General features: G+C 42.8%; 1 protein-coding gene across 1 annotated transcript in view; it reads left to right on the top strand.

Moving 5' to 3' along the window:
• The window catches only part of FBXW4 (F-box and WD repeat domain containing 4), a 257,632-nt gene that overhangs the window by 74,231 nt on the left and 156,838 nt on the right, over positions 1 to 26,563 (top strand). The window contains exons 4-5 of the mRNA XM_068255667.1: positions 1,764 to 1,896; positions 7,291 to 7,385. Of these exons, the coding sequence (XP_068111768.1) occupies positions 1,764 to 1,896; positions 7,291 to 7,385 (228 nt within the window). The remainder of the gene's footprint in view (positions 1 to 1,763; positions 1,897 to 7,290; positions 7,386 to 26,563) is intronic.

The following is a 26,563-nucleotide window of genomic DNA, read 5'->3' as shown; positions in this document are numbered from 1 at the left end:
CAGCAGGACAACGACCCTAAACATAAAGCCAGGGCAACAATGGAATGGTTTAAAACAAAACATATCCATGTGTTAGAATGGCCCAGTCAAAGTCCAGATCTAAACCCAATCGAGATTCTGTGGTAAGATCTGAAAACTGCTGTTCACAAACGCTGTCCATCTAATCTGACAGAGCTGGAGCTGTTTTGCAAAGAATGGGCAAGGATTTCAGTCTCTAGATGTGCAAAGCTGGTAGAGACATACCCTAAAAGACTGGCAGCGGTAATTGCATCAAAAGGTGGTTTTACAAAGTATTGACTCAGGGGGGCTGAATAATTACGCACACCCCACTTTGCAGTTATTTATTTTAAAAAAATGTTTGGAATCATTTATGATTTTTGTTCCACTTCTCTCGTGTACACCACTTTGTATTGGTCTTTCACATGGAATTCCAATAAAATTGATTCATGTTTGTGGCAGTAATATGACAAAATGTGGAAAACTTCAAGAGGGCCAAATACTTTTGCAAGCCACTGTAGATGAGGCTAAAAATCCTCTGAAAATTACTATTACATTAGTTCACAGGCAGTCAAAAAAAAACCTTATTGTTTGCTTAGTTTTGGTATAAAACTATGAGCTCAGTGATTGCTGACTAAGCTTAACGTAAACCCCGTGAGTTTGTAAAAAGAACAAGTCAGATCCTTACCTAGGTAGAGAGAAGCCTCTGGATCCTCCTGTGGCTTTTAACGTCCTCCAGTCCACCTCTTCTCTCCAGGACCCTCTGAAAGCATGTGGCCATGCTCTGGTCCGTGAATGAGCATGTTTGCACTGCACAGGCACAGGATGCCTCCGGAGGACACCGGAGCCATTTGTGCTCATCAGAAAAAAGCCAAACCCGAGCATCTTTGTGCTACTGCGCAGGCGTCCTGCAAGTGTGCAGTGCAGCTACGCTCATTCACGAATGGGAGCACAGCTGCGTGCACTGTTCGACAAGCTCTTGTCGTATAGGTTAGGGGATCCCATCGCTGGAATGGCAAAGTTGAGAGGGATGGGGGAAGCCTCTGGATAGAGATTTCCCTCTACTGCGGTAAATATCTGTTTAGGGCACTTTTATCCCTGCAGGTACACTTTAAGACTGATTTCACACCTAAGATTAATAGTGCAAGCACCACATCGCACTGCAGTAACCAGCCTTCATATGACCCTGCACCATGGTGCGACGACAGGGTCATATGCATAGCACTGCCCTTCATTCAGTGACGCACTCTCCACTGGATAAAAAGTACTTCACTGGGATTCCCATCAGATTGCGCATGCACGCCGCACCATGCTCCTGTCGTTTACACATACTGCATCTTCCAATGACTTGCATTGCTGTATAATCTATGCGGTAGACGCTGATCATGCGGAAACCCCCTGCAGACTTTGCATCGGGAATGCGGCGGTTTGGATATTTCCGGCACACTGCGTCGCATTGCGTGAAGTGTGCAAGTCTCCATAGACTAGCATGGCCTTTACGGGGGGAAGTGTAACGCGGGGAGACAGTGGCCAAGTGTAAAAGGGGCCTGATATGATAGTTGCTTTGTGTAGCCATTATATACTTATGTTTTGGCATTGTTGTCAGTAAATGTTAAGATATTTTATACATAAGGCAGACTTCATGTGCACTTTTTTTTTTTATTAATAAGAAATAGTAGACTGGTGTTGTTTAGGTATACTATAAAAGTTAATACAGCTCTGCCTTTGCTTTCATGACTTAAACTCTGACTGTGTTCTTACTGCAGGGATGGAAAGATCGTCCTTCATAAAGTTCACAGCTCTGTCAGTGTCCAGTTCAATGCACATGAGCAGGATGTGAACTGCGTGGATTGTCATGGAGGAATTATAGTCAGCGGCTCCAGGGACAGGACTGCAAGGGTAAGTCCTCGAAGCTGTCACTCCATCATTCCCGCTTTTCCAGTAGGTCTGGGAGATGCCTCTGCTGTAAGGAACATTACTCACACTCATGTTAAGAGTTGATTCGTTCAAAAGGTATGCGTGATGGGGAGATCTGCCAGACATGAGAGCTGCTCAATCCTCCTGGCTATTCCTAGTTCTCTTTTCACAGAGGTTAGGCTACCGTGATCTGGTTATTATTGGCAAGAAGGGGACACTTTAACTCATTGCTTTCAACAGCTAGTGGAAGCTTATGATTAATGTTAATTAGATTAACTCTATTTTCATAAACCTATTGCTGTAACACTTATCATTATTATACAACCCACGATAAATGGATAGCAGTGACTGGATAGAGTACTAGTGAAGGGCACCACCTTTGACTTTGTAGGCCAGGGTTCAAATCTCAGCTCTTCCTGTTTAGTGATGTCATGTCTAGGAGAACTCACGGAAAAGCATGTGATCAGTTTGGTTAGGTGATAGATATGCAAGTCTCTGATTTGCTAGTCATGATCATGTGCTAAAACAGGATGTAATCACAGCAAATCCGAGCTTTGCAAATCTATCAGCTGATTACAAAAATCACATGCTTGTCCATAAGTTCTAGACATGTCTGTTACTATTCAGTTCAGTAAGTCAGTACCTATTCGTCCTTGGGACGACTCCCTAACACTGCGCGGTGGCTTACACAGCGTGCACTCTTGTGGCTGCAGCACTCAAGTGCTTTGAGTTCAGTAAGAGAAAGCCCTATACAAATGTTAGAAGAATAATTATTATTATTCTTAAAAAGCCTCATTATGATAAGCAGGCATCACACTAGACATGGGGATTGTGGGAGGAAACCGCAGTGCCCGGATGAAACCCACACAGACCGACATGAGGAGAACATGCTAACTCCATGCAGATAGTGTCCCAGTACGAACTGGGGAATTAGCACTGCAAGTTTAAAGTTCTAACCACTATGCCACCATGGTATAACGTAGCCCCACTTTTAAGTAAATGGCATAATTAGGTAGTGCTGGCTGGCAGCATGCGTTACAGCCTTACAGCCACGTTAACATTTTGGGCACATGTCCGGTGCGCTTCACTGCACATTTTTCTAGGTAAGATATAAATTGTTTCTTGCTTATTCAGCTTTTTCTTTATGGGCTTTGTTTAAGAAGAAATGCATCATTTAATACAGAGCAATGGTAGTCTGAAGATGAGACATCTTGTATTGTTACAACAGACACCAGTCTTGGATAGATCATGTTTTTTTTTTCTACGAGCTGTTGTACAACTTAGTAAAACACTTCCAGGCGGTGTCTGCTGGGAGCAATCTGAGATTGCCGTTAAAATGCTCAAACTGGCTTCTCCAGAGCAATTTCATGTCCCGTGCTTTATCCCATGCAGAAATCTTGTTTCCAGCTGGTACATACTACTGTGGCTCTCGTGGGAATTGTCAGTGTTTGATCTGAACAAGCATCTTAAAAAGGCCATTTCTTTTTCTAAAATACACCTTTTGTTTTATTTCACCGCTGAGTGGCTGATTTTATAAGATTAAAGAAAGCCAGGGCTGTTGTTCTTAGCAACCCAACAGCAAATGGCTTATATTCTGCAGTATGAAATGAAATGCGAGTGCGGGTCGGTTGATTATTCTTGGCACTAGTTTCACAATTCAGCGCTAATATCTTTAGAACATCTTCATAAATGACACAACCTAAAATAATGTGTTGCATCATGGGTAGCAGGAAAAGAAGAGAGAGAATACATACTGTATTAGCGGATAAATTGTAATTAAGCATAAGAAGGTCTTCTTATAGCTGGATGTATTTGCAAGTTTTTTACTTAAAGCAAACCTGAACTGAAAATTAAAAGTCAAAATAAACATACGCACGTCATATTTGCCTCCCGTGTAGTCTACTAATCGATCTCTTTCTCCTCTCCTGCATCCTGTATGTCCACTGTGATCAATGAAATTTTCTGTCTTCCATTTTGAAAATGGCCATCAGTTTCATCACGTAAATCACTGTTGCGGTGGTCACGTGATGAAACTCATGTCGTGCAGCTATGGAAACCCAGGAGGAAGTCAGATGGTGAGATCTTGCTCCTGCTGCGGCTGCGCTCTGCACGATGGCGGGCAATCTGGTTACAAAGGGGACTACAAAACGGGGCAGTCTGGCCACAAAAGGGGGATCTCCGGCTACAAAAGGGTGGAAAACTGGCTACAAACGAGGGGCTCTCTGGCTACAAAAGGGGGCAATCTGGCTACAAGAGGGGGCTCTCTGGCTACAAACGAAGCGTAATCTTGCTAGAAACTGGCTCTCTCATGGCTATCTGTACTGGGGAAGCTGCATCCAATTACCTTATATTGGGGGCTCCTGTGGCTACCTATGATGGGGCAGGGGGCGCTGTGTTTGGGTAATTGATACTGGTTACCTATACAGGGTGGGGGTGAAGTCTAATACTGGGGGACATCTCTGGCTACCACATTGCAATAGGTTGCCCGAGTCTATGGGGTAGGGGTGCAATTTATACACCCTCACCCTGGTAGCCCTATAGCCTAGAGACTACCTTGGCCAGATGCACTCTGGGAGAAAGATGGGGGGTGGGGTCTGCACTTGAACACTGCAAGGATGATGACCGCTGTAGCTCGTGTGCATTGCTCCATAAAGAGGGAGAAGGGATGATGAAGATGGCAGTGGATAGTGAAATTAAAAACAGAATGCACTAATACATTGCTTGTTTGTCAGTGTTGTTTAGCAGTCTGGTTCCTCGGGTGACTACATGGCATCTTGGGGGTAGCTTGTACACACATTAGATTTTTCAAACGAAAAACAAAAGTTTGCTTTCTTAAAACAGAAAGAATTTGCGATAATTCAGGTTGGAGTGAGCTTGAGATGTCTCCCAAGGCATCACTGCTGAATATATGCAAATTTTTCAAACAAGACAGCGCTGAATGGCTGTGTTGGCCTAAGATTGCCTTCTGTGTGTAGAAGGCTCAACCCACACAGAGTTTTATGAGCCCTAATTAGATACCAGTGAGAATCGCATTACAGTTTGACTACAGTCCGAATGCACAGAAAGTACCATTTAGAGGCCTAAATTTTTAACCCTTATAGTAAACAAAAAGGTAAAATATCACAGCCCGGTTCTAAGTAGGATTGGGACTGTATATACACATTTATCTCATGTCATATGTCAGTTCAGCTATGCTTTAACAGGTAAGCACTAAAGATTTCTTTTACCAAGTTGGACTTTATTACTAAGAACACCCTCGCAGCTGGCAAGCCTAGAGGCACCCTGGTTTGGCACAGTAAGTTGTGTGGGCTGCTCCATGTGAAGGAGTCTGCTAAGTCTGTTTTGGAGTCATTGTAGTACCATTAAAGCAAGTTTATGTTACGGGAAATGCTTATAGGTTCAGGCATAGTATATACAAATAATGCTTAGGTAGTTGTGTTTTAGCCGTTATGAGTTAAACAGGCCGTGTGCTCAAAATCTAATATTTTGTGGCTCATATATTTGCACTAGGGCTATTATATACGCCTTTTAATATTTAAGAAACCCCTACACTTGACCTGATTTCCCATAATGCCTATTAAAAGCCTGCTGCGTTATAATTTAATACAGGTGTATAACTCTCGCCAGGCCTAGCATTTTATGCTCCTCTGTATTTCTACTTGAAGTGTTTTCCTCAGTCACAAGAGAGGAGTCACAAGTTAATGGGAGCACTAAATGCAGAAAGTGTGGCCAGGTTTGAGGACTCGGCAGAGTGTTGATTACAGTTAAGCCCAGAGAAGCTGCTAATGTACATTCCTCAGTGATAGTCCGGAGATCGGGGCTGCTCCCAGCAATATTTTTAACCTGTGGAAGATATGGAAGATTAGGCTGGTTAAGCTTGCCACCTTCATCTGGTTACTCTTTGTGTGACTTTTGTCAGCAGGAATTTAGTATTGCATCAAGTCCTCTTCTGTAATTAACAAACACGTGTGTTTGAGGAATTCTGAAGATTTGGGATCTTTTATATGCAAGTAACCAACATCACAGAAATGGCACCATTCATTAACAATACATACTAACTATGGGGAAGCAGTTATACAGTTTATTAAATAATGTAAAAGTGTATTCACAATCAAAGAAAGGTGTGTGTGTGTATGTATGTATGTATGTATGTATGTATGTATGTATGTATGTATATATATATATATGTATATATATATATATGTATATATATATATATATATATATATATATATATATATATATATATATATTTTCCCTAAGAATTCTATATGCAACATTAAAAAAAACAAGAAATCACATGTACATAAGTGAATCACCTCCCCGCCCAAGGACGCCATCTGTGTAGCTCTCCATGCTGCCCTCTCACACCTAGAAAAGCCTGGTACAACAGCCTAATACAACTGCTGCACCAAGGTTGCTAGAGAAGCCCTGCAGCGAGTTGTTAAAACAGCAGAATCCCTTATCGGCACTGAGCTACCATCACTGGATCTTTTGTAGAAGACTCGCTGTATGAAAAGGGCCAAAAACATTATCAAGGACAACACTACATTCACCCTGGAAATGCCTTGTTCGAGCTCCTTCCATCAGGTTAACGTCTTAGATCAATCCACATACAAACAAATAAGACTGAAAAACAGTTTTTTCCCATCCGCCATAAACTTGATGAACTCTGAATCCTATATAAAGAATTTGTACACAGTGTTAATTATTTCAAATATCTGCAATACCTGGCATACTTGTATAATTTCTTCTCTTTCTACCTTTGTTACTATCACTATGTTCCTGATATGCACCGTGGGGTTGTCATGAAAAGTAATTTCGTTGTGTTACACAATGACAATAAAGTGCTTGAATCTTGAATCTAGGCAAACTGATTTGCAGTTTTCAGTGACAGTAGCCTCAAGATTATGTATTTTTATGTTATGTGTTCAGCTTCTTCCTCTAGGATTGTGACACATTCACTTTATAGGATTGTGACAGATTTACTTAAACGTTTGAAAGTCATAAGTGGACAACTTTATTTTTTAAATTATTTTTATTACATCAACAAAATAAAGTTGTCCGTTTTAGCAGATACATTCTAATGCAAAAATGCCATCATTAAAAGTGTCATTCGTACGCATACATAGTTCCATCAGCGTTAAACCAATCATTAACACTTGTGTTAACAACTCTATTGTGCTGTCTTCATGTCATCTCCAGTGACTTTATTATGGTCCATCAAAATGTCAATTTCATCTGTAGGCAGCTGTACAGCATTATTTCCAGTGAATATTCAGACTGCAGCTCTAGCCTTTTTTACTGTGCCTTTGATTTTTGGGAGTCCTTTTGAATGTGAAAATGTTTCAGTATGCTCTATTGTTATTTGCACAGGTGTGGTCCCTCTCATCCAATATGGATGCACAGTGCCTGCATACCATACAGACTGATGATAGAGTGTGGTCCATTGCCATAAACCCTCTGCTAAGGTAAGAGCAGCACTGCTTTGTTTTATTACTGCTCTTTTTTTGCCAGTTGGAAGAAAAAATCTTGCATTGTCCATTGAATATCTTCCAGTATTCCCACTGTTGACTTCAGTAATATCCACATATTGTTATCTCTAAAACTAATAATCTAATATAGTCAGTTTCTAGGAGCATATGGTTGTTAGGCATATGATGGTTTCCGTTGACAGAATTTTGTCAACCTAGCTAAGGATGAAAATGCCTAGACAGATGCTATTTTCTTTTTAAACCAAATGATAACAGTTTCTCTTCAATTTTTTTTTCACGATCAGTTGCTACTTTTATGATGTCATGTTTAAGAGGAACATTAGAGACATATAGGAGAATGAAGTGAATCATGCAGCATACCTACTTTTTACGTTCATTTTCTTGATTTCAGCATGAGAAACACTTTATCCCTGATTCCTGAGCAAAGCCAGACTGAATGCTCAGTCGGGGATTTTATCAGGGCTGCTAACAGGCAGGCTGAGCAGTGAAGGATAAAACAGAGAGCAGAGTAGGTGTTTTCTTTAATGTTTCCACAGATATATATGGTAACATACATGAGGGTGCTTCGTCTCTGGTTCACTTTAAGTCAGTGGAATAAAATTCTGGCAGTTGGATTGTTAATGGTGAAAAAATCATTTTGGATCTGAGCTAGCTTGTCCTCTTGTACAACAGGTGGCAGGTTAAGTTGTAGGTGTTACAGAGTAACACCATGTGCTGTTATATAAGGCATGACCTCTTGATCTTTCCCCTTGTTGGAGCAGCTTCACTTTTCTTTGCAGAAGCTGTCAGAATAGGACTCCAACAATCAAAATATTGACTTAGAGTGTGTTCTTTGCAAAACTGGAGGGTAGATGCATTTGTAAGTTGGTTGAGTGGAGCATCCATCTCCATTGGCTATGTTTAAATTAGTCACCCATCTTACATTAAACCAAGAGGTTCTCCATCCACCTCAGTTATCCCTGCAGTCTCCAATCCATGCAAAGTCTTCATGCATTAGAGACAATTATCCACATCATTAATTCTTCAATTCGATGGCTGGCATAGCCGGGCCTGCAACACACTACTGACCTCGGATAATGGAAACTGCTTTTTTTTTTTTTTAACCATACCGATGATGAGAGAAGTTAATTAAAATTCCTGGGAGCAAAGGTGTCAGCTAACCTATAAACCTGTCGCCTGACAACAGATCACAGCGACCTCCAATAAGAGGCAAGAGCAGAGGGGAAACTAGGTGCTCAAGAGAGTGGAGAGAGATCAGAAGAAGATACATTTCCTAAAATAATAATCGGCACACACTCGGCCCGCTCGAGCTGCTTCAGAGATCTGACTGTTCCCACTTAAGCACAGAAATATAGTTGTGATCATGGCAATTTATTAGCGCAGCTGTGAAGTCCTTTGACATGAGCCACATGTACAGTGAGTGTGTGTGCTCCATATGGAATCTGGGAGCTTCACAGATAATGTTATTTGTTCATGCTTCATCACAATAACATAGCAGAACACATTGCGCACTCAAACCGGTTACCCTGGAGGGCAATAATTTATATACTAATTAAATGATCATCTAAAGGATCAGTCACTTTCTGCCTTTCTGCTATATATAACTGATTAACTCAGCCCTGTGATGTGAAGGGCTGTAAACCCGTCTGTGCGGTGGTCCAGTGATATGTGTGTTGAGGAGCGGCTCATCGGCTTTTTGATTTTAGAGGCAGATAACGGCTACATCACTTGCAAGCGGTTCAGTCCTAATAATCCCATCCAAATTGCACTAAACAGGCTGGTTAAAATTTAAAGGACCACTATCACAGAAAATCTAAAATAATTGTAAACCCATAAATAAAATGTACATTTCTCCCAGAGCAAAGTGAGCCATAAATGAATTTTCTTCTGTGTTGCTGTCCTTTACAGTAGGTTGTAGGAATCTGACAGAACGGACAGGTTTTGGACTAGCCCATCTCTTCATAGGGGATTCTCAGGGTCTTCTTTATTTGAAAAAGCACTTAGTGAATGACACTGAATGGCTCAGTCCAACTGCCACAATGGCGTGCAAACAGGAAGGGGAGGCAGCCTGCATCGTTATATAGATCCTTTCTGAGTTAGTAATTTTGTAAATATTAAATGAAACACTGAGAATCCCCCATGAAGAGATGGACTAGTCAAAAGCCTCTCAGTTCTGTCAGATTTCTAATAACTACTGTGACAGTGAAATAGGAAAAAAGTAATTTATAGCTCATTTTACTCTGGGAGAAAGATACTTCTTATTTGTATGTTTTTACATGCATTTTACATTTTTCGCCACAGTGGTTCTATAAATGATAGGTTAATTCATAAAGAGTCATAGCATGTACTTCAAACAACAGCAAAACCACAAAAATTTAAAATCAGTAGTAATAACAGCTTAGCAGGAAGTAGGTTAACCAAACCTCCAAAATCTTAGATACAAAAATGGCAATCACAGCAGATAAGTTTCTGCAACTATAACATGTAACATCATTCCTATTGCTTGTACTCTAAGGAATGACTTGAAGATAATTTCAAAACATGAAATTGCAATTATTTATTTCAAAATCCTGTTAACTGAAAAATATTACTACATTGCCCAATTCCTGCCCCTCTCAGTGACCCCTTTAATTAGTGTGGCCACGTCATGCTGCCTATTGTAATGAAGGGTATGGTGGGGGTGTCTTGACACCCTGGAGAAAGGACATAGAAAAAAAACACAAAAAGGACGGGAGCCCAATAGCATTATACGTGTTACTATAAGGTCTATAAGTGGTATAATGAAGACTACTTACACTATTTCGCATTAGGGGATTGGATCCAGAAGCCCAATGGGCAAGATGTGTGCGACATGATCTTGACAATTGTAGAAAGGTACAAACTATCCAGTCTGTGCCAGTACAAACTTATGTACTGTTTCGTACCATTTTATGTATATCTTTAACATGTGGTTAATAAACATGAGTCTTTAAACAACTGATAAATTTGCAGTTCAACTTTATGCACTTTGACTGCAATTAAATTAAAGTGACTCCAAGCTCAGAGTAAAAATAAAATTTGAACTTACTCGGGGCTTTCTCCATCCCAGCCCTGGTCGGGACGTCCCACGCCTGCCTCCTGGCTCTTCTCCCGGCGGCTGTCCGCATAGCGCGGACAGGCCGTTCCCCCGGGCGACACTGGCGAGTGTCGGGCCTTCTCCTTCCGTATACGTCACGAATGACGTCACACGCCGGACGCCGCGCTTCATGACGGTGGCCAGCATGACAGCACGGCGCATGCGCGATTTAATCGCACATGCGCCGTGCTGTCACGCCGGCCGCTGTCATGACGCGCGGCTGCCGGCGTGCGATGTCATTCGTGACGTATACGGAAGGAGAAGGCCCGACACTCGCCAGTGTCGCCCGGGGGACCGGCCTGTACGCGCTATGCGGACAGCCGCCGGGAGAAGAGCCAGAAGGCCGGCGTGGGACGTCCCGACCAAGGCTGGGATGGAAAAAGCCCCGGGTAAGTTCACATTTTATTTTTACTCTGAGCTCGTGTAACGATTGCGGAATCGTCTCCGTGGTCAGCGCACCAGACGTGCGCTGACGCGGCGGATTTCCTCCACAAGCGTAATAATTGAGGACACCCAGGCTAGGTGCTATGCACCTGCAGAGGGAAAATCCTGTCGGCAGGTGGAGCTGTGGAGTGTAGAGGAACAGCTCCTCTGCCCTACCACACACGCCAGACAGGAATTGTACGAAGGGAAGAAACGCAATCGCAAGAGAAGCGATTGAGAGTGAGCACAGAGACAGATTGTGTATGTGTGCATAAAACTAGTCGCCAACCCGCGACTGTGCACACACCACAGCAGATAAGAAGCAGGAACGCGATCGCGAGAGGTGCGATCGCCAGACGTGACACAAGGTTACAGCAAGGCGGAGCACGAGAGTAGCAAAGGCACAGCAAATCATACAAAGAGAAGATGCGGAAAATAACAAACGCTAGCTAACCACGAACACCGCACTCATTCGCAACAGTGCACGCGGTTATGCGCGGTCTCCACGTGATAAGCACAATAGAGACCAGCACGCCTAACTAACCATTAACAGACAAACATGAAACAGAGGAAGCGAGCGCTTGCTTAACGGTTACCTCACCGAGCCTCCAGCAAGCGCAGCAGACAAGACAGACACACGAAAACAGGGACAAGCGACAGAAGGATCCCCAGCGCTAGCGAAAAGTGGCTAGCGCGATCCCAGAAGACAGAACAGAAGGATCCCCAGCGCTAGCAAAAAGTAGCTAGCGCGATCCCAGGAGACAGAGTAGCAGAACAGAAGGATCCCCAGCGCTAGCGAAAAGTGGCTAGCGCGATCCCAGAAGACAGAACAGAAGGATCCCCAGCGCTAGCGAAAAGTAGCTAGCGCGATCCCAGGAGACAGAACAGAAGGATCCCCAGCGCTAGCGAAAAGTAGCTAGCGCGATCCCAGGAGACAGAGTAGCAGAACAGAAGGATCCCCAGCGCTAGCAAAAAGTGGCTAGCGCGATCCCAGAAGACAGAACAGAAGGATCCCCAGCGCTAGCGAAAAGTAGCTAGTGCGATCCCAGGAGACAGAACAGAAGGATCCCCAGCACTAGCGCTAGGGCGAGTGCGATCCAAACACACGGCAGACAGAACAGATGAGGTAGGCAGAAACAACCGCTGTTCCAACCTACACTCCAGACTCAATCAGAAGGATCCACAGCCGCTAACGCTCGGGCTTGTGCGATCCAAACACAAGACAGACGGAACAGGCAAAACAGATAATGCAATCCTAACTGCACTAGGGAAATTGCCTAGTGCATTCCCACGAATTACACTAAGATAACCTTAACAAACGGGTATGGCTGACACTCCAGGAGTGTCCATCAGACACAGACCATGAAAGGGAAATGTCCAGCAAAGCATTCTGGGAGCAGAATGCTTTTATAGTGCCAGTCATCAAAAGAAGGCAGGTAACGGATTTGCATGACTAATGTATGCAAATCCCTCAGCAACACAAGCTGCACAACTGACAGAAGGTCTCCTTTCCAGAGTCCTGCAGCAAGCAAACCTAAACAATGGTCAAAAGGCTGCCTGCCTGCGCAGGCAGCTGAGCCGATTCTCACAGCTCGGAGTCCCTTTAACCTCCTGAGCGATAATCCCGAGCTGAGCTCGGGGTATGTCGCGCAGGAGGATTTCTCAGGCCCCGCTGGGCCGATTTGCATAATTTTTTTTTTGTTACACGCAGCTAGCACTTTGCTAGCTGCGTGTAACTTCCGATCGTCGCCGCCGATCCGCCGCTACCCGCCGTTCCGCGCAGCCCCCCCCTCCCCAACCCCTTGCGCAGCCTGGCCAATCAGTGCCAGGCAGCGCTGAGGGGTGGATCGGAACTCCCTATGACGTCACGACGTCCATGACGTCGGTGACGTCATCCCGCCCCGTCGCCATGGCGACCAGGGAAGCCCAGCAGGAAATCCCGTTCTGAACGGGATTTCCTGCTTACTCTGATCGCCGAAGGCGATCGGAGTGGGTGGGGGGATGCCGCTGCGCTGCGGCTATCATGTAGCGAGCCCTGGGCTCGCTACATGATTTAAAAAATAAAAAAAATTAAAAAATAGTGCTGCGCCACCTCTTGGGCGATATAATTGTATCGCCCAGAGGGTTAAGTCCTGAGTATTCAAACCCATAATTTAATTAGTCTAGAAATCCAATCCAGCTTATCTCATAGCCATCAAAAGTCCTCAGTGCATTTTGATGAGTTACAAATGTTACCAGAAGTGGAGAGATGTAGGAAACCTCTATTTTGATTCTGTATTTAAAAATGTACCAAGCTCAGACTAGATGCGGAGTTACTGAAGGGAGTAGTAGACATCCTGGTACTTACAATTTCATATTGAGTGACCTGATTGCTATGCAGTTTATTTGCTGTAGCCCTCACTTTTGAGTGAAAAAGGTTCTGTGGCCATGCAATGTAAAACTGAGAGAAAAATGAAACAGATTGCTCTTACAAATACACAGTGTATAAGTAGCGGGACATCCTAATTTAATGTATGTATAATCTTCTGTATCACTTCACAGAGTGCATAGCCATGTCTTAAAAAATAAAATTAAAGTCTAATTCCCTATAAACTAAACAAGCCTCGCCCACGGCTTCTCCAGAGTCCCTTGACACTCTCAGAACCATGTAGCAAGGGCTTATGTTAGCTCAGTCTGGGCAGGTAGAGGAGGAGGTTACTAGCCAGAGATTTCAGAGGCAGAGGGGAGGAGGAGAGGAGAGTGAAGTTTTCACAGGCTGAGGGCTTGAGATGCTATTAGCTTGCCTGTGTGTAATGTGACAAACAGAACATGACCGCTCTCATTGTATGACAGCAATAAACAATCATAAACTGTTGAAGCTGTTTGCAGCTAGATTTGCTATGTAAACTACCTAAACTTTAGATAAGCTATATAGATAAGTTACTTGTTATAGTTAGTTTTTCATCTCGGATCCGCTTTAAAAATAAGTAAAAAAACAAAAAAAGGGCAAAACATACACCCCCTTGTCTCCAAACTAATAAACAAACTAAAAACATTGTTTTCTTCATCTGGATACTCCTGATCTTCATCTGTTCTATATTTCCTTGATAGCAGGGCTGCTGACGGCCATCTGTACTTGTTACTTACTTATACAGCACAATAAGGCTGGGGATGTCCTACTGAAGCTTTGGTCCAGGTTATTGGGCCAATTGGAGTACTTACAAGCAAATTCATACGTTGGGAAAATCACATAGTCCTTGAGAAGCCTTCATAAAGCTCCATAATAATTTGTGGGGGTTCCTTAGTGAATTCCTGAAATGACTGTGAGGGTTATGCACACGCGTGGACACTGTTGAGGCCCTTCTTGTACACTGATTGCATAGTTGACACTTTTTTTATGATCATAGGTCATTGTTGCTTAACACGACAAGAGTAAATCAGTTCCACAGTATTTATGCCTTCAGTGGTGTTTTTTTCCCCATTCTCCAAGTTCCTCAGCCAGCTGCGTAACTCACATTATCTTAAACAGCTTGTGGCAGAAAGTTTTGAGTTTTAGTTTTCAAACATCTCTTTATTTGAAAAAGCAAGTTAGTGTTACAAGACATTCATAGCATGTAAAGCGTATACAATAATGTAAAGTACGACAGTCAGTACAGGTAACGTATGTAACAGGTCAAATAGAAATAAACAAACCGCAATCAGCGTGCGAAATGCTGAGAAATTCCTCTGCACAATGGGATATTGCCTAAAAGCAGGACAGGGATATAGGTGGGGTGAAATGGGAAGAGGAACATTCCTAGCCATCGGAGATCAATCTTAAAGAGACTCTGTAACAAATTTTTCAGCCTTAGTTCTTCTATCCTATAAGTTCCTATGCCTGTTCTAATCTGCTCTGGCTTACTGCAGTCTTTCCTAACTGCACTGTCTCTGTAATAAATCAATGTATCTTTCCTCTGTCCTGTTTGTCGGGCTAAGGCTTGATTGTGTGGAATGTGCAGGGCTGCTTGTGATTGGTAGAAGCGATACACACCCTCTGCAGGCCCCCTGCACACTCTGAATGACTCACACACTATGCTTAGCTGAGCCTATTAGAAGCTGGTTAGTTTGTTTGTAAACACTGCCTAAATCTGTTAATTACAAGCCAGGATTGCAGCAGAGAGTGGCAGAAACAGCACAGAGGGGCACAGGAGAAAATAATGAATAGAATGGTATGCTTTTTATTGTAAGAATATTAGAGTACAGATTCTCTTTAAGGTACTCCATAGAATCATAACACTGTAGGTCAAAAAAGCAGTAGAATAGCACCCAATATATTCTATCCAGGGTAACCAGTTCTTTTTTTTTTTTAATCTGTCTTATCTGCATACTTAATTAATTAATGGTCAAATCAACCCTACTAATAGTAGTTGTCAGTGATAGGACTCTAGTTCCCCAGTTGGCCACAATGTAAGTTTTTGCTGGATTTACAATGTGTTGCATTAGTCTATGCTCTAGGTTTTGGAAGGCCCACAGGCTTGTGGCCCAGCAGAAGAGACCAACAGATCTTTTGCAACAGATCTTTTGAGGATTCTGGAGAGAAGTTGTACAATTTTGTTCCAAAAGTTGGAAATCACCAATTATATATGTGTTCCTCTGCTGGTACGTCCCCTAAAGAGGTTTTGAGTTTTAAAGTTGGTCAATAAATATCATCATCCTAATTCAAAACTTTGGTTCACATGATGGCTAACAGTACAATACTGCTACTGCTTAAACAGCTTGTGTAATTTAAAGAAAATGGCTGACCTAAGCTATCATATAATTTTATATAAATGAGTGGACTGTAAAATGAGAACCCCCTGTATATTGGCTCATGAAGTAGACTATAGGCTGGAATGATAAAGCTTAATGAACAGAAGCAGTTCCCGATCATCAGAAGTTTGTTGTAAGTGATTGAAGCTGTTTTTCTTTATTTTGTTTTCTTGTTGATGTTGCTGTCTGCAGCTTATTTATTTTTTGTGTTGTGTCTTTTGCAAGGGATGATGAATTAAGTGTGTTTAGATTCGCAATGCCAAGCAGCATGTCTTTGTTTTCTTTAGCTTTGATCAGTGCCCTGCCAAAAGATAATTTAGCAATTGCATCCCAGGGTGGAAGTGTGGAGTTAATGTTAAAATTACTTTCTTTTCCACCCCCTTTTATTACTGGGTGATGAAGCAAAGCAAGAATGAAGACAGGCAATAAATCCTTCTAACATTAAAACCCGGCATGTTAGCAAAACATTTCTGTGCTAGTTAAATCCTAAAAGAGTCTTCACTTTTTTCTCCATGTTTATTAACAACAGTTTCAACTGTTATCTATATCAAGACCTCTTGGGCTTAATTTAAGCTAAATGCTCACCACCCAATGGAGGAAGATGGATCCAGCGACGTCCCCCTGACGATGAGTGCTCACGATCCATCTTCCGGCCTACAGGTACACACAATGGCACATGACGGGCGCGAATGGAAAGTCAATCAATCGCGGTACTTTGTGTGGAGTCGTCGGGGATCTTAAAGATCCAATCTGCTGGGATGGCTTTTGCCGGTGCACATCACTAAACATCATTTGCGTCATCGCGCATCTGTACCCACATTGCAACATCGCAGAAACAATTGCTTGTTGCTCAAAAAAATCCGCTGTCGTTGGAAAAAACATTGGAAGAATCGCATAGTGGGTACAGGCCTTTAATAGGATTGTTTCTGGCTGGAGATCACTGAAGAGTAGAAGCTATCCTGCAAACCTGGACTTGCCAGCTGTTACGCTCAAGGTGGTGAAGTTAGTGAGTTTGTGACCAAGCGTGCAACTGTAGCCAAAACTGTAGTCATTTTTTAGGAAGTAAGGATCATTTTGCAACATCTGTAGACAACCACAGTTGCACAGTGCAGGAAGCCTTGCTTGCAGTTTGGCAAACCTGAAACTGACTGAGTGCTAATGGCAAACACTCCCATCAAGCATTTTCTTATAGACAGTTGTTGAATTGAAAATGGACTGCCACTTTGCTGTAAATGCAACGAGATGAGGTCACCCACCCAAGAGGTTGCAGTGGCAGTTGACAAGCAGAAAACAATAACGTGTTTGACCAGGACATATAATGTCTAGCAAGTAGTTGCCTACTTATTCACATTTAAATGAACAGCTGGACTTTTGCCGCCACCAGATGTTTGCAGACGTTGACCCTTATTCAATTTACTTTTTTTTACTAAGTTTTCTATTAGTTGATATTATTATTATATATGAGCATGCAATTTTTCAGAGACCCAGCAATTCAAGTCTGAGTTAGTCTATGGGAGGCATGTCATTCGTAGGGTTGCAAGGTCAAGAAGGACACACCAGGTTGGGGGCAGGACAGGACACTGCCAGAGGCTTATAATCTAAAGGGGAGGTATTAGGGACACACTAGGTAGGGTTGCGGAATAGATTTTCAGCTGAGAGAGTTAAAGTGTACCTGAGGTGACATGATGAGATAATCATATACAGTACATATCATAAGCCTGTATATACAGTGCAAAACATTATTAACCAGGCTGTTTTATTTTGCTGCCTGAAAGAGGTTGTTTTCAGCCATGCAAGTGACCGCTTCTGTCTTGTTGGCACCTTGTTGGGGATATAGTAAGCCTCACTGATTAGCAAATTACAGCCATAAAAGTTTTCCTGGCAGGAGAACAACTACTGAGGGCAAGGGAGAGATAGAAAAAGGTCAATAAATAGTTAATGGATTAGAGACCATAAAACATTCAATCTACTTTGTAAATGTTTAAAGAGACACTGAAGCGAAAAAAAATATATGATATAATGAATTGGTTGTGTACTATGAATAATTACTAGAAGATTAGCAGCAAAGAAAATATTCTCATATTTTTATTTTCAGGTATATAGTGTTTTTTCTAACGTTGCATCATTGTATAATATGTGCAGATTACACAACACTCTGCATTCAAAATGATTCTTTCAGAGCAGTCTGTGAACTAATGAACTCTCCTCTGGCAGAGAAAAAGTAAATAGTTAACTAACAGTTGAGATAATAAAAGTCAGAAAGCAGCCCTCTCCACGACTTTGAAAGTCGTAGAGCTTAATGGCTTTTTTGCATAGAGATAACAACTGGAGTTTCTTAAGTCTTCCTGTACTGGAAACAATTAGACTGATATATCTGATCTTAAAGGGAAGGTCCAAGCAAAAAAAAAAAATGAGTTTCACTTACCTGGGGCTTCTACCAGCCCCATGCAGCCATCCTGTGCCCTCGTAGTCACTCACTGCTGCTCCAGTCCCCCGCTGGCAGCTTTCTGACCTCGGAGGTCAGGGCCGCATTGCGTACATTTTTACGCATTCCCGCTAGTGCAGGAACATTAACATATACATTTTTACGCGTTAGTGGTGCAACGCATACATTTTTGTTCCTGCACTAGCTGGAATGCGTAAAAATGTATGCAATGCGGCCCTGACCTCCGAGGTCAGAAAGCTGCCAGCGGGGGACTGGAGCAGCAGTGAGTGACTACGAAGGCACAGGATGGCTGCATGGGGCTGGTAGAAGCCCCAGGTAAGTGAAACTCATTTTTTTTTTTTGCTTGGACCTTCCCTTTAATGTTTTATTTCTTAGCTTTACTACACATACAAATCATAATATCATCATTTTTTTTTCGCTTCAGTGCCTCTTTAAATATTAAACATTTTAATCCACCAGCAAGCAAGAAAATACTCAGAATAATTCAACAGTACTTTTGCACCTACTTTTTAGTACTCTATTTATTGCAGAAAGCAGAATATGATATTTAAAGCAGAAGAGGGAAAATTATCTCCTTGGCAAAAACTTAGGACAAAAAGTGAATTGAATAAGGGCCATTGTGTACTCATAGGGAATGGTTTTTCAAAAGGTGAACCCACCACCTGTAAGTTGTCTGCATGAACTTGCCCTTGGAAAGTTTTTGTAATAGCTATTGGTTTGCATATAGACCTAATAGCAAAGTAAGACTCTGTACTAATGTTTAGCAAAAATCCTTGAAAAGTGTAGACTTTACATTAATTGCTTTTATTTTCTCATTGAAAGTGGTAATCCACTTAAACCTAACTTATTTCTAATATATTTGCATTGATGATGTTTTTTTAATAGTATATAGGGGAGTGGTGCACAGGACCTGCTGATGCGGCCCACCAGAGTGCTCTTAGCCCAATCAGTAGCAGCAAACAGTTCAATAATAGAAAGAGTGGCTAGGCACATCCAATAATAAAAGCCCAAATTTATTGAAATAACCATAAAAAACAATGGTACAGCTTTCTGTTGCAGTGTGATTGGTTGCACTGCAAGTTACCACTGTGGGGCAACCATATAGTGAGGAATACTCATAGCCGGCCTTTGACCTGAGCGACCTGAGCGGTCACTCAGGGCCGGGCTTCCAAGGGGGCACCTATAGTTTGCTAATTATACTGAGGGCACCTACACCTGACTTTCTGTACGGGGGGTACCTATAGCTGACTACCTATACTGAGGGCACCTACACCTGACTTCCTGTACTGGGGGCACCTATAGCTGGCTACCTATACTGAGGGAGGTCACCTACTCCTGGCTACCTATACTGAGGGCACCAACACCTGGCTACCTATACTGGAGGCACCTACACCTGGCTGCCTATGGGGGAGACCTACAACTGACTTCCTATACTTGGGGCACCTATGCTTGGCTACCTATATTGAGGGAACCTACACATGGGGATACTGCGGCTATAAAGCGTGGTGAAAATTGACGGTACGGTGCTATCATTCCAAATTGGGGGGTGGAGGCTAACTGTCCTACTGATTGTTTTTATTAATATTCCTGAGAGGTTTTAGCCTTCATTTTTGCTTTTACTCAGGATATTGCACTCTTTCCATCCATTTTCTGGTTAGTAATAGTATTTTTCATATATATATATATATATATATATATATATATATATATATATATATATATATATATATATATATATATATATATATATATATATATATATATATATATATATATATATATATATATATATATATATATATATATATATACAGTGGTGTGAAAAACTATTTGCCCCCTTCCCGATTTCTTATTCTTTTGCATGTTTGTCACATTTAAATGTTTCTGCTCATCAAAAAACGTTAACTATTAGTCAAAGATAACATAATTGAACACAAAATGCAGTTTTAAATGATGGTTTTTATTATTTAGTGAGAGAAAAAAACTCCAAATCTACATGTCCCTGTGTGAAAAAGTGATTGCCCCCCCCCCCCCCCCTTGTTAAAAAATAACTTAACTGTGGTTTATCACACCTGAGTTCAATTTCTGTAGTCACCCCCAGGCCTGATTACTGCCACACCTGTTTCAATCAAGAAATCACTTAAATAGGAGCTATCTGACACAGAGAAGTAGACCAAAAGCACCTCAAAAGCTAGACATCATGCCAAGATCCAAAGAAATTCAGGAACAAATGAGAACAAAGTACTGTAATTGAGATCTATCAGTCTGGTAAAGGTTATAAAGCCATTTCTAAAGCTTTGGGACTCCAGCGAACCACAGTGAGAGCCATTATCCACAAATGGCAAAAACATGGAACAGTGATGAACCTTCCCAGGAGAGGCTGGCCGACCAAAATTACCCCAAGAGCGCGGAGAAAACTCATCCGAGAGGCCACAAAAGACCCCAGGACAACATCTAAAGAACTGCAGGCCTCACTTGCCTCAATTAAGGTCATTGTTCACGACTCCACCATAAGAAAGAGACTGGGCAAAAACGGTCTGCATGGCAGATATCCAAGGCGCAAACCACTTTTAAAGAGACTCTGTAACACATTTTTCGGCTGTATTTCTTCTATTCTACAGGTTCCTAAAGCAAATCTAATGTGATCTGGCTTACTGCAGCCCTTTGTAGCTGCAGAGTCAGTGTAATAAATCATCTCACCTCTCTTCAGTCGTACTTGTCGTCCCGTCTCTGGAAGGCGCTGACTCTTCATTGTTGTTTAGCTGTTAGGCAGGCCTTCCCTCCACGCCCCCTCCACGCCCCTCTATGCTCGCTCCTGCTGCAGACCAGGAAGAGAGCTAAATGTTTGTGAGATATTTTCCCCTGGCTTTGGAAGGAGCTGCCGGGGCTTTCTGCGTGATTCCTGACACAGGCAGAGGGTTCCTGACACAGGCATACTTATGCTGTATATGTATATGCTGTATATATGTATGTGATTCCTGACACAGGCATACTTATGCTGTGTATATATATATATAACACACTGGGTATTTGGCCAGCAAAAACAAAGAAAAAAAGTTTTGTCCATTAAAAAAAAAAGAAAAATAGTAATAGACTTTACTAATAATATAAAAAATACACTTGCCTATCAGAGTCTCCGGCTGCAATACTTGTGCTGCTGTGCAGTGAATCAATGCTGTGCCTCTGTGTATTGCAGCCGGCTCTGAGACCCTGATAGGCTGATCGGCAGCTGAGATAGAGCCAGCACTAGAGGACCTACAGCGCATGCTTAGACTTGCGCTCCTCTCGTGCACGGCTCTCATGCACACTAACTGGAAGCGGGCACACGCTCTGCCCGACGCACTTCCGGTTTTGGCGGCCATATTGCGTGTTTACAAAACAAGCAATAAAAGTGTGATTTTATGCACAAAACAGCGGCGGGGAGCGGCGAAAATAACGCAGATGGGGAGAGGAGAGCGCTGCAGACAGGCTGGTATGTTTATTTTATTATGTTTTCATGGATGCAGATTCTCTTTAAAGAGGAGCTGTTAGGTATAAGGTCTCAGAGAAAATAAACACATATATCAGTAGCTAAAGATTGGCTGTACTTACATTACAGATGCATTTCACTGTCCACGTTTGGATTTCACAGAATTTGTATATAGTATATGCAGAGATAGATGCTCCTAACAGCTCATGGCAGGCTCCATGTTTTTCTGTCAAATGTGTCGTCATGTCCTGCCTGCTTCCTGATCACAGATAAGCTTGTACTTGAACAACACAGTGTGCAGTGAATATTAATGAGCCATGTGGCTAGGAACAATAGCTGACTCCTGCAGTGTACTCTGCCCGGAGATTTATCATTGCTACGCGCTGGACTGATTACAAGCTGCTGTAACGTCTCATTAGCAGCCGAGGGGAGAGCCCCAGAATGCTTTGCAGTATGGTATGCGGCTTGCGTCTTCTTAAGAATAACAGCCTTGCTGATAAGCACACATCAAAGGTAACTGAGATTTTTATCTTCACTAATGGCTTTTGGGCTTCCTTCTAAACTGTTTAACACAGGAGAATAGAGGTTTAAATTAGCTTCTGCAGCCTGACAGTTACTCTTTAAGCAAAAAGAACATTAAGGCTCGTCTCAATTTTGCTAAAAAAACATCTCAATGATTGGCAAGGCTTTTGGGAAAATACCTTGTGGACTGACGAGACAAAAGTTGAACTTTTTGGAAGGTGCTTGTCCCTTTACATCTGACGTAGAAGTAACACAGCATTTCAGCAAGAGAACATCATACCAACAGTAAAATATGGTGGTGGTAGTGTGGTGATCTGGGGTTGTTTTGCTGCTTCAGGACCTGGAAGACTTGCTGTGATAGATGGAACCATGAATTCTACTGTCTACCAAAAAATCCTGAAGGAGAATATCCGGCCATCTGTTCGTCAACTCAAGCTGAAGCGATCTTGGGTGCTGCAGCAGGACAATGACCCAAAACACAGCAGCAAATCCACCTCTGAATGGCTGAAGAAAAACAAAATGAAGACTTTGAAGTGGCCTAGTCAAAGTCCTGACCTGAATCCTATTGAGATGTTGTAGCATGACCTTAAAAAGGCGGTTCATGCTTGAAAACCCTCAAAGCTGAATTACAACAATTCTGCAAAGATGAGTGGGCCAAAATTCCTCCAGAGCGCTGTAAAAGACTCATTGCAAGTTATCGCAAACGCTTCATTGCAGTTATTGCTGCTAAGGGTGGTCCAACCAGTTATTAGGTTCAGGGGGCAATTTCTTTTTCACAGGGCCATGTAGGTTTTGAGTTATTTTTCTCACTAAATAATAAAAACCATCATTTAAAACTGCCTTTTGTGTTCAATTATGTTATCTTTGACTAATAGTTAACGGTTTTTGATGAGCAGAAACATTTAAGTGTGACAAACATGCAGAAGAATAAGAAATCAGGAAGGGGGCAAATAGTTTTTCACACCACTGTATATATATATATATATATATATATATATATATATATATATATATATATATATAATATTATATAATGTTTTTTGGAGATCTGAGCATTTGGCGTGATTTGTCACAACTTGTCACAAAGATTGGAAACCACTCTCCTATGAGGTACCTCAGGAGAAAAGGTGAATTGCATATAGGCCTGTGTGCGTGCATGCATGCGTGCGCGAAGAGGATGAAGGAGGGGGGGGGCACAAAAATCAGGTTTCGCTCAGGGCGCTGTGAAACCTAAGGCCGGCCCTGGGCATACTTTCCAATTGAAAGCATCACTTCCGGGGTAACTATGTACGATGCACAGCTACTCTTGCATCCTCCCAACAGGACCCGCCACAGCACATGATGATGGCTCCATAGGACTATTACTGCCTAAGCGACTGAATGTATTTTATTTTATTTTTTGCACTGCATCAGAACGTGGTAAGTATGAAAGGCCCTAATAAGTAAAGCCATAGACCCGGAACAAGCATGCAGATAAGATTTTTGTAACTGAAGTCTGACAGGATTAGCTGCATGCTTGTTTCAGTTAGGCGATTCATACATTACTGATGCCAGAATGACCAGCAGGTCTGCCAGGCAACTGGAAATAAAGAAAGTAGCCTCCACATGCTTCTCACTTCAGGTATACTTCAGGTATACCAGAGACATCAAATTGTAAAGCTTTGATACTTACCCGGGGCTTCCTCCAGCCCCATAAGCTCGCCTGAGTCCCACGCTGTCCTTCTGTGGTCTGCCGTTCAGCCGCGATCAGCCCCGGTAACAGACTCAGTCGGGTCCAGTGTGGGTCTTCTGCGCATGCGCGGACCTGCCGGACATGTGCAGTAGACCTGGACTGATGCGACTGAGCCAGTTACCGGGGCTGATCACGGCTAAATGACAGACCGCGGAAGGATGGCGTGGGACTCGGACGAGCTCATGGGGCTGGAGGAAGCCCCGGGTAAGTATCAGTATAAGTGAATTTTGTTTTATTTAAAAAAACAAAAAACGTTAGGTGTTCTGTGCAGGCACAGCCGTATTTGTGCAGTACAGCTGCACTCGGGCATGAAGATCACATGTTAAAATACTTACCTTGTCTTAAAGTGATACTGAAGTGATCTAGTGAAGAAAAAGACAGATACTCGCCTTTGGAGAGGAAAGGCTCTGGATACTAAAGAGCCTTCCTGTTCCTCCCTCGTTGTCCTGGCTCTAACATTGTCACCCCCATTGCAGTTTTTCGACCAACTGGTTGCATAAGCCTTTGGGAGGCTTCATAAGGCATGGAAGCTCTCGTGTCCCCGTGTGCTACTGAAAATGGGCAGCTCCGCATGCACCACCCTTGGAAGCACTCTGGGACACAAGTGCTTCTGATACTTGCTAGGCTCCTGGAGATGGCAAATTTGAATTGGGTGGCAGCGCTGGAACCAGGAAAATCGAGGAAGGAACTGGGAAGGCTCTTTAGGATCCAGAGCCTTCCCTCTCCATAGGTAAATATCTGCTTTTTGGCTCCCTGGGGTCACTTAAAGCGGATCCAAGATGACTAACTCGAACAAGTAACTTGTCTATATATGTTACCTAAAGTTTAGATAGTTTACACAGCAAATCTAGCTGCAACAGAATATGATTGATTATTCCTGTGATACAATGAAAGCAGCCATGTTGTTTGTAAACATTACACAGAGGCAGGCTTATCTGCATCTTGAGCAAAAAAACCTAATCCCCCCTCCTCCTCCCTCCTCCCCTCTGCCTCTGAAATCTCTGGCTAGTAATACCTCCCCCTCCTCCTGCCCAGACTGAGCTCCCATGAGCCCTTGCTACTGTCTGAAAGTGCCTTGGCTCTCTGTGGGCGTGGCTTGCGTAGTTTATAGGGAATTAGAGTATTAAAACAAATAAGTATTTGGCTTGAGGAATGCCCTATAAACAATAGGAAAGGAACACCATTATGCAATGAGTAAAAGTTCATCTCGGATCGTCTTTAAGTATTGCTTTAAAACTACTTGCTGCATGCTGTGCAGTATATTCACGGCCCTGCAAAATTGACAGGATGCACCAGGGCCGTGAATACAAGTCTGCAGCAGCATGCAGCCGCTGCTCGCTCCCGTTCTCCCACGCGCGCACTGCCATTACCACCGCTTAGAGGGGGAGTAAATGAATGGGTCCTGACAGCGAAACAGGAAGTGGCCGCCAGCGGCACCCGGAGCATCAGAGCGACTCGTCGTGGGCACCGATCAGCTGCAGGGGGCTGAGGTAAGCCCCAGGTGAGTAAAACTCAATTTATTTTTGTCACTTAAAGTGAACCTAAAGGCATAAAAAAAAAAAGAGCTGCGAAGGAGCCGTAATAGCAGCATAGGGGGCGATATACAGGCTGGGAACGCGAACAATCACTCGCGTTCCCATGCCTGTCGGCCGGTGACGGCGAAACCGGAAGTCGTCGCCGGCGGGTCCAGAGGCATCGGAGCGAAGCTGCGAGGGCACCGATCGGCTGCAGGGGGCTGAGGGAAGCCCCAGGTGAGTTAATCTCAATTTTTTTTTTTGACTTAAGGTTATCTTTAAGGTTCACTTTAAACAAGTGGTCACCTAAGCCGTTATGATCTTTACAGATTATGTTGGGCAGTGATATTGGAAACCAGTAATATTGGGAACCATTGTCTTCTGGAAAATCAGTGAGTACTGTTTTGTGGAGGGGTAGAGGGAGACCGTTAGGTGACTTTATGCTTCAGGAATGTTTGAAGTTCTTGCAGGGAGCAAAACATTTTAGGGACAAGAATGCAACCAGGCCGATTGCTCCAAATCCATCGATGCTGGGGGACACCCGTCCCCACATTAGCGTTTCCAGCCCAAATCATCTGGGACAATCATTTCAAAAGAGGAAGTGTCTATGTTGCTTTAGAACACCCCTCCTTGTATTTAGAATTGGGCCTGGGGGTGGACTTTAGGAAATTAGAATGTCCTTTACCATATGAGAAAATAGTAATTGTTTCAGTACTGTAATTTTAAATGCCTTTAATCCATTTTGTGAATAATGGCTTTTTGCCCGATACAGGTGGCTTCTAAGACATAGCACAAAGCACAATTAAAAGTGTTTTATCTGACAAGAGATGAGGGGGTGGTAGAATTACGGTGAGCTGCTCGGGTAGCTTGGCACAAACTTGTTTTATCTTTGGGAATTGATTTATTTAAGTATCATAAGCTTTTAGATGTAATCCGAATAAAAGCAGGGTAAGCGCCAGTGGGAGTCTGTAGTTTTCTTCTACGTACAAATTCTATATATTTATACATTTTGTGCTGCCTTTAGCAATCCCCTCTGCCTCATTCAGCAATGCACTGTTTGCTACCAAGAGCAATTATTGGGATTTGAGTTATCACCTGAATACTTACCATCTAGTACCATCCTTCAATGCCTAGATACATTCCAGCCGTAGCCGGAGATAAGATCT

Source organism: Hyperolius riggenbachi, chromosome 10 (genome assembly GCF_040937935.1).
Source record: "Hyperolius riggenbachi isolate aHypRig1 chromosome 10, aHypRig1.pri, whole genome shotgun sequence".
Taxonomy (NCBI): domain Eukaryota; kingdom Metazoa; phylum Chordata; class Amphibia; order Anura; family Hyperoliidae; genus Hyperolius; species Hyperolius riggenbachi.
The sequence above is the reverse complement of the archived record's forward strand: the minus strand, read 5'-3'. Positions and strand labels throughout refer to the sequence as shown.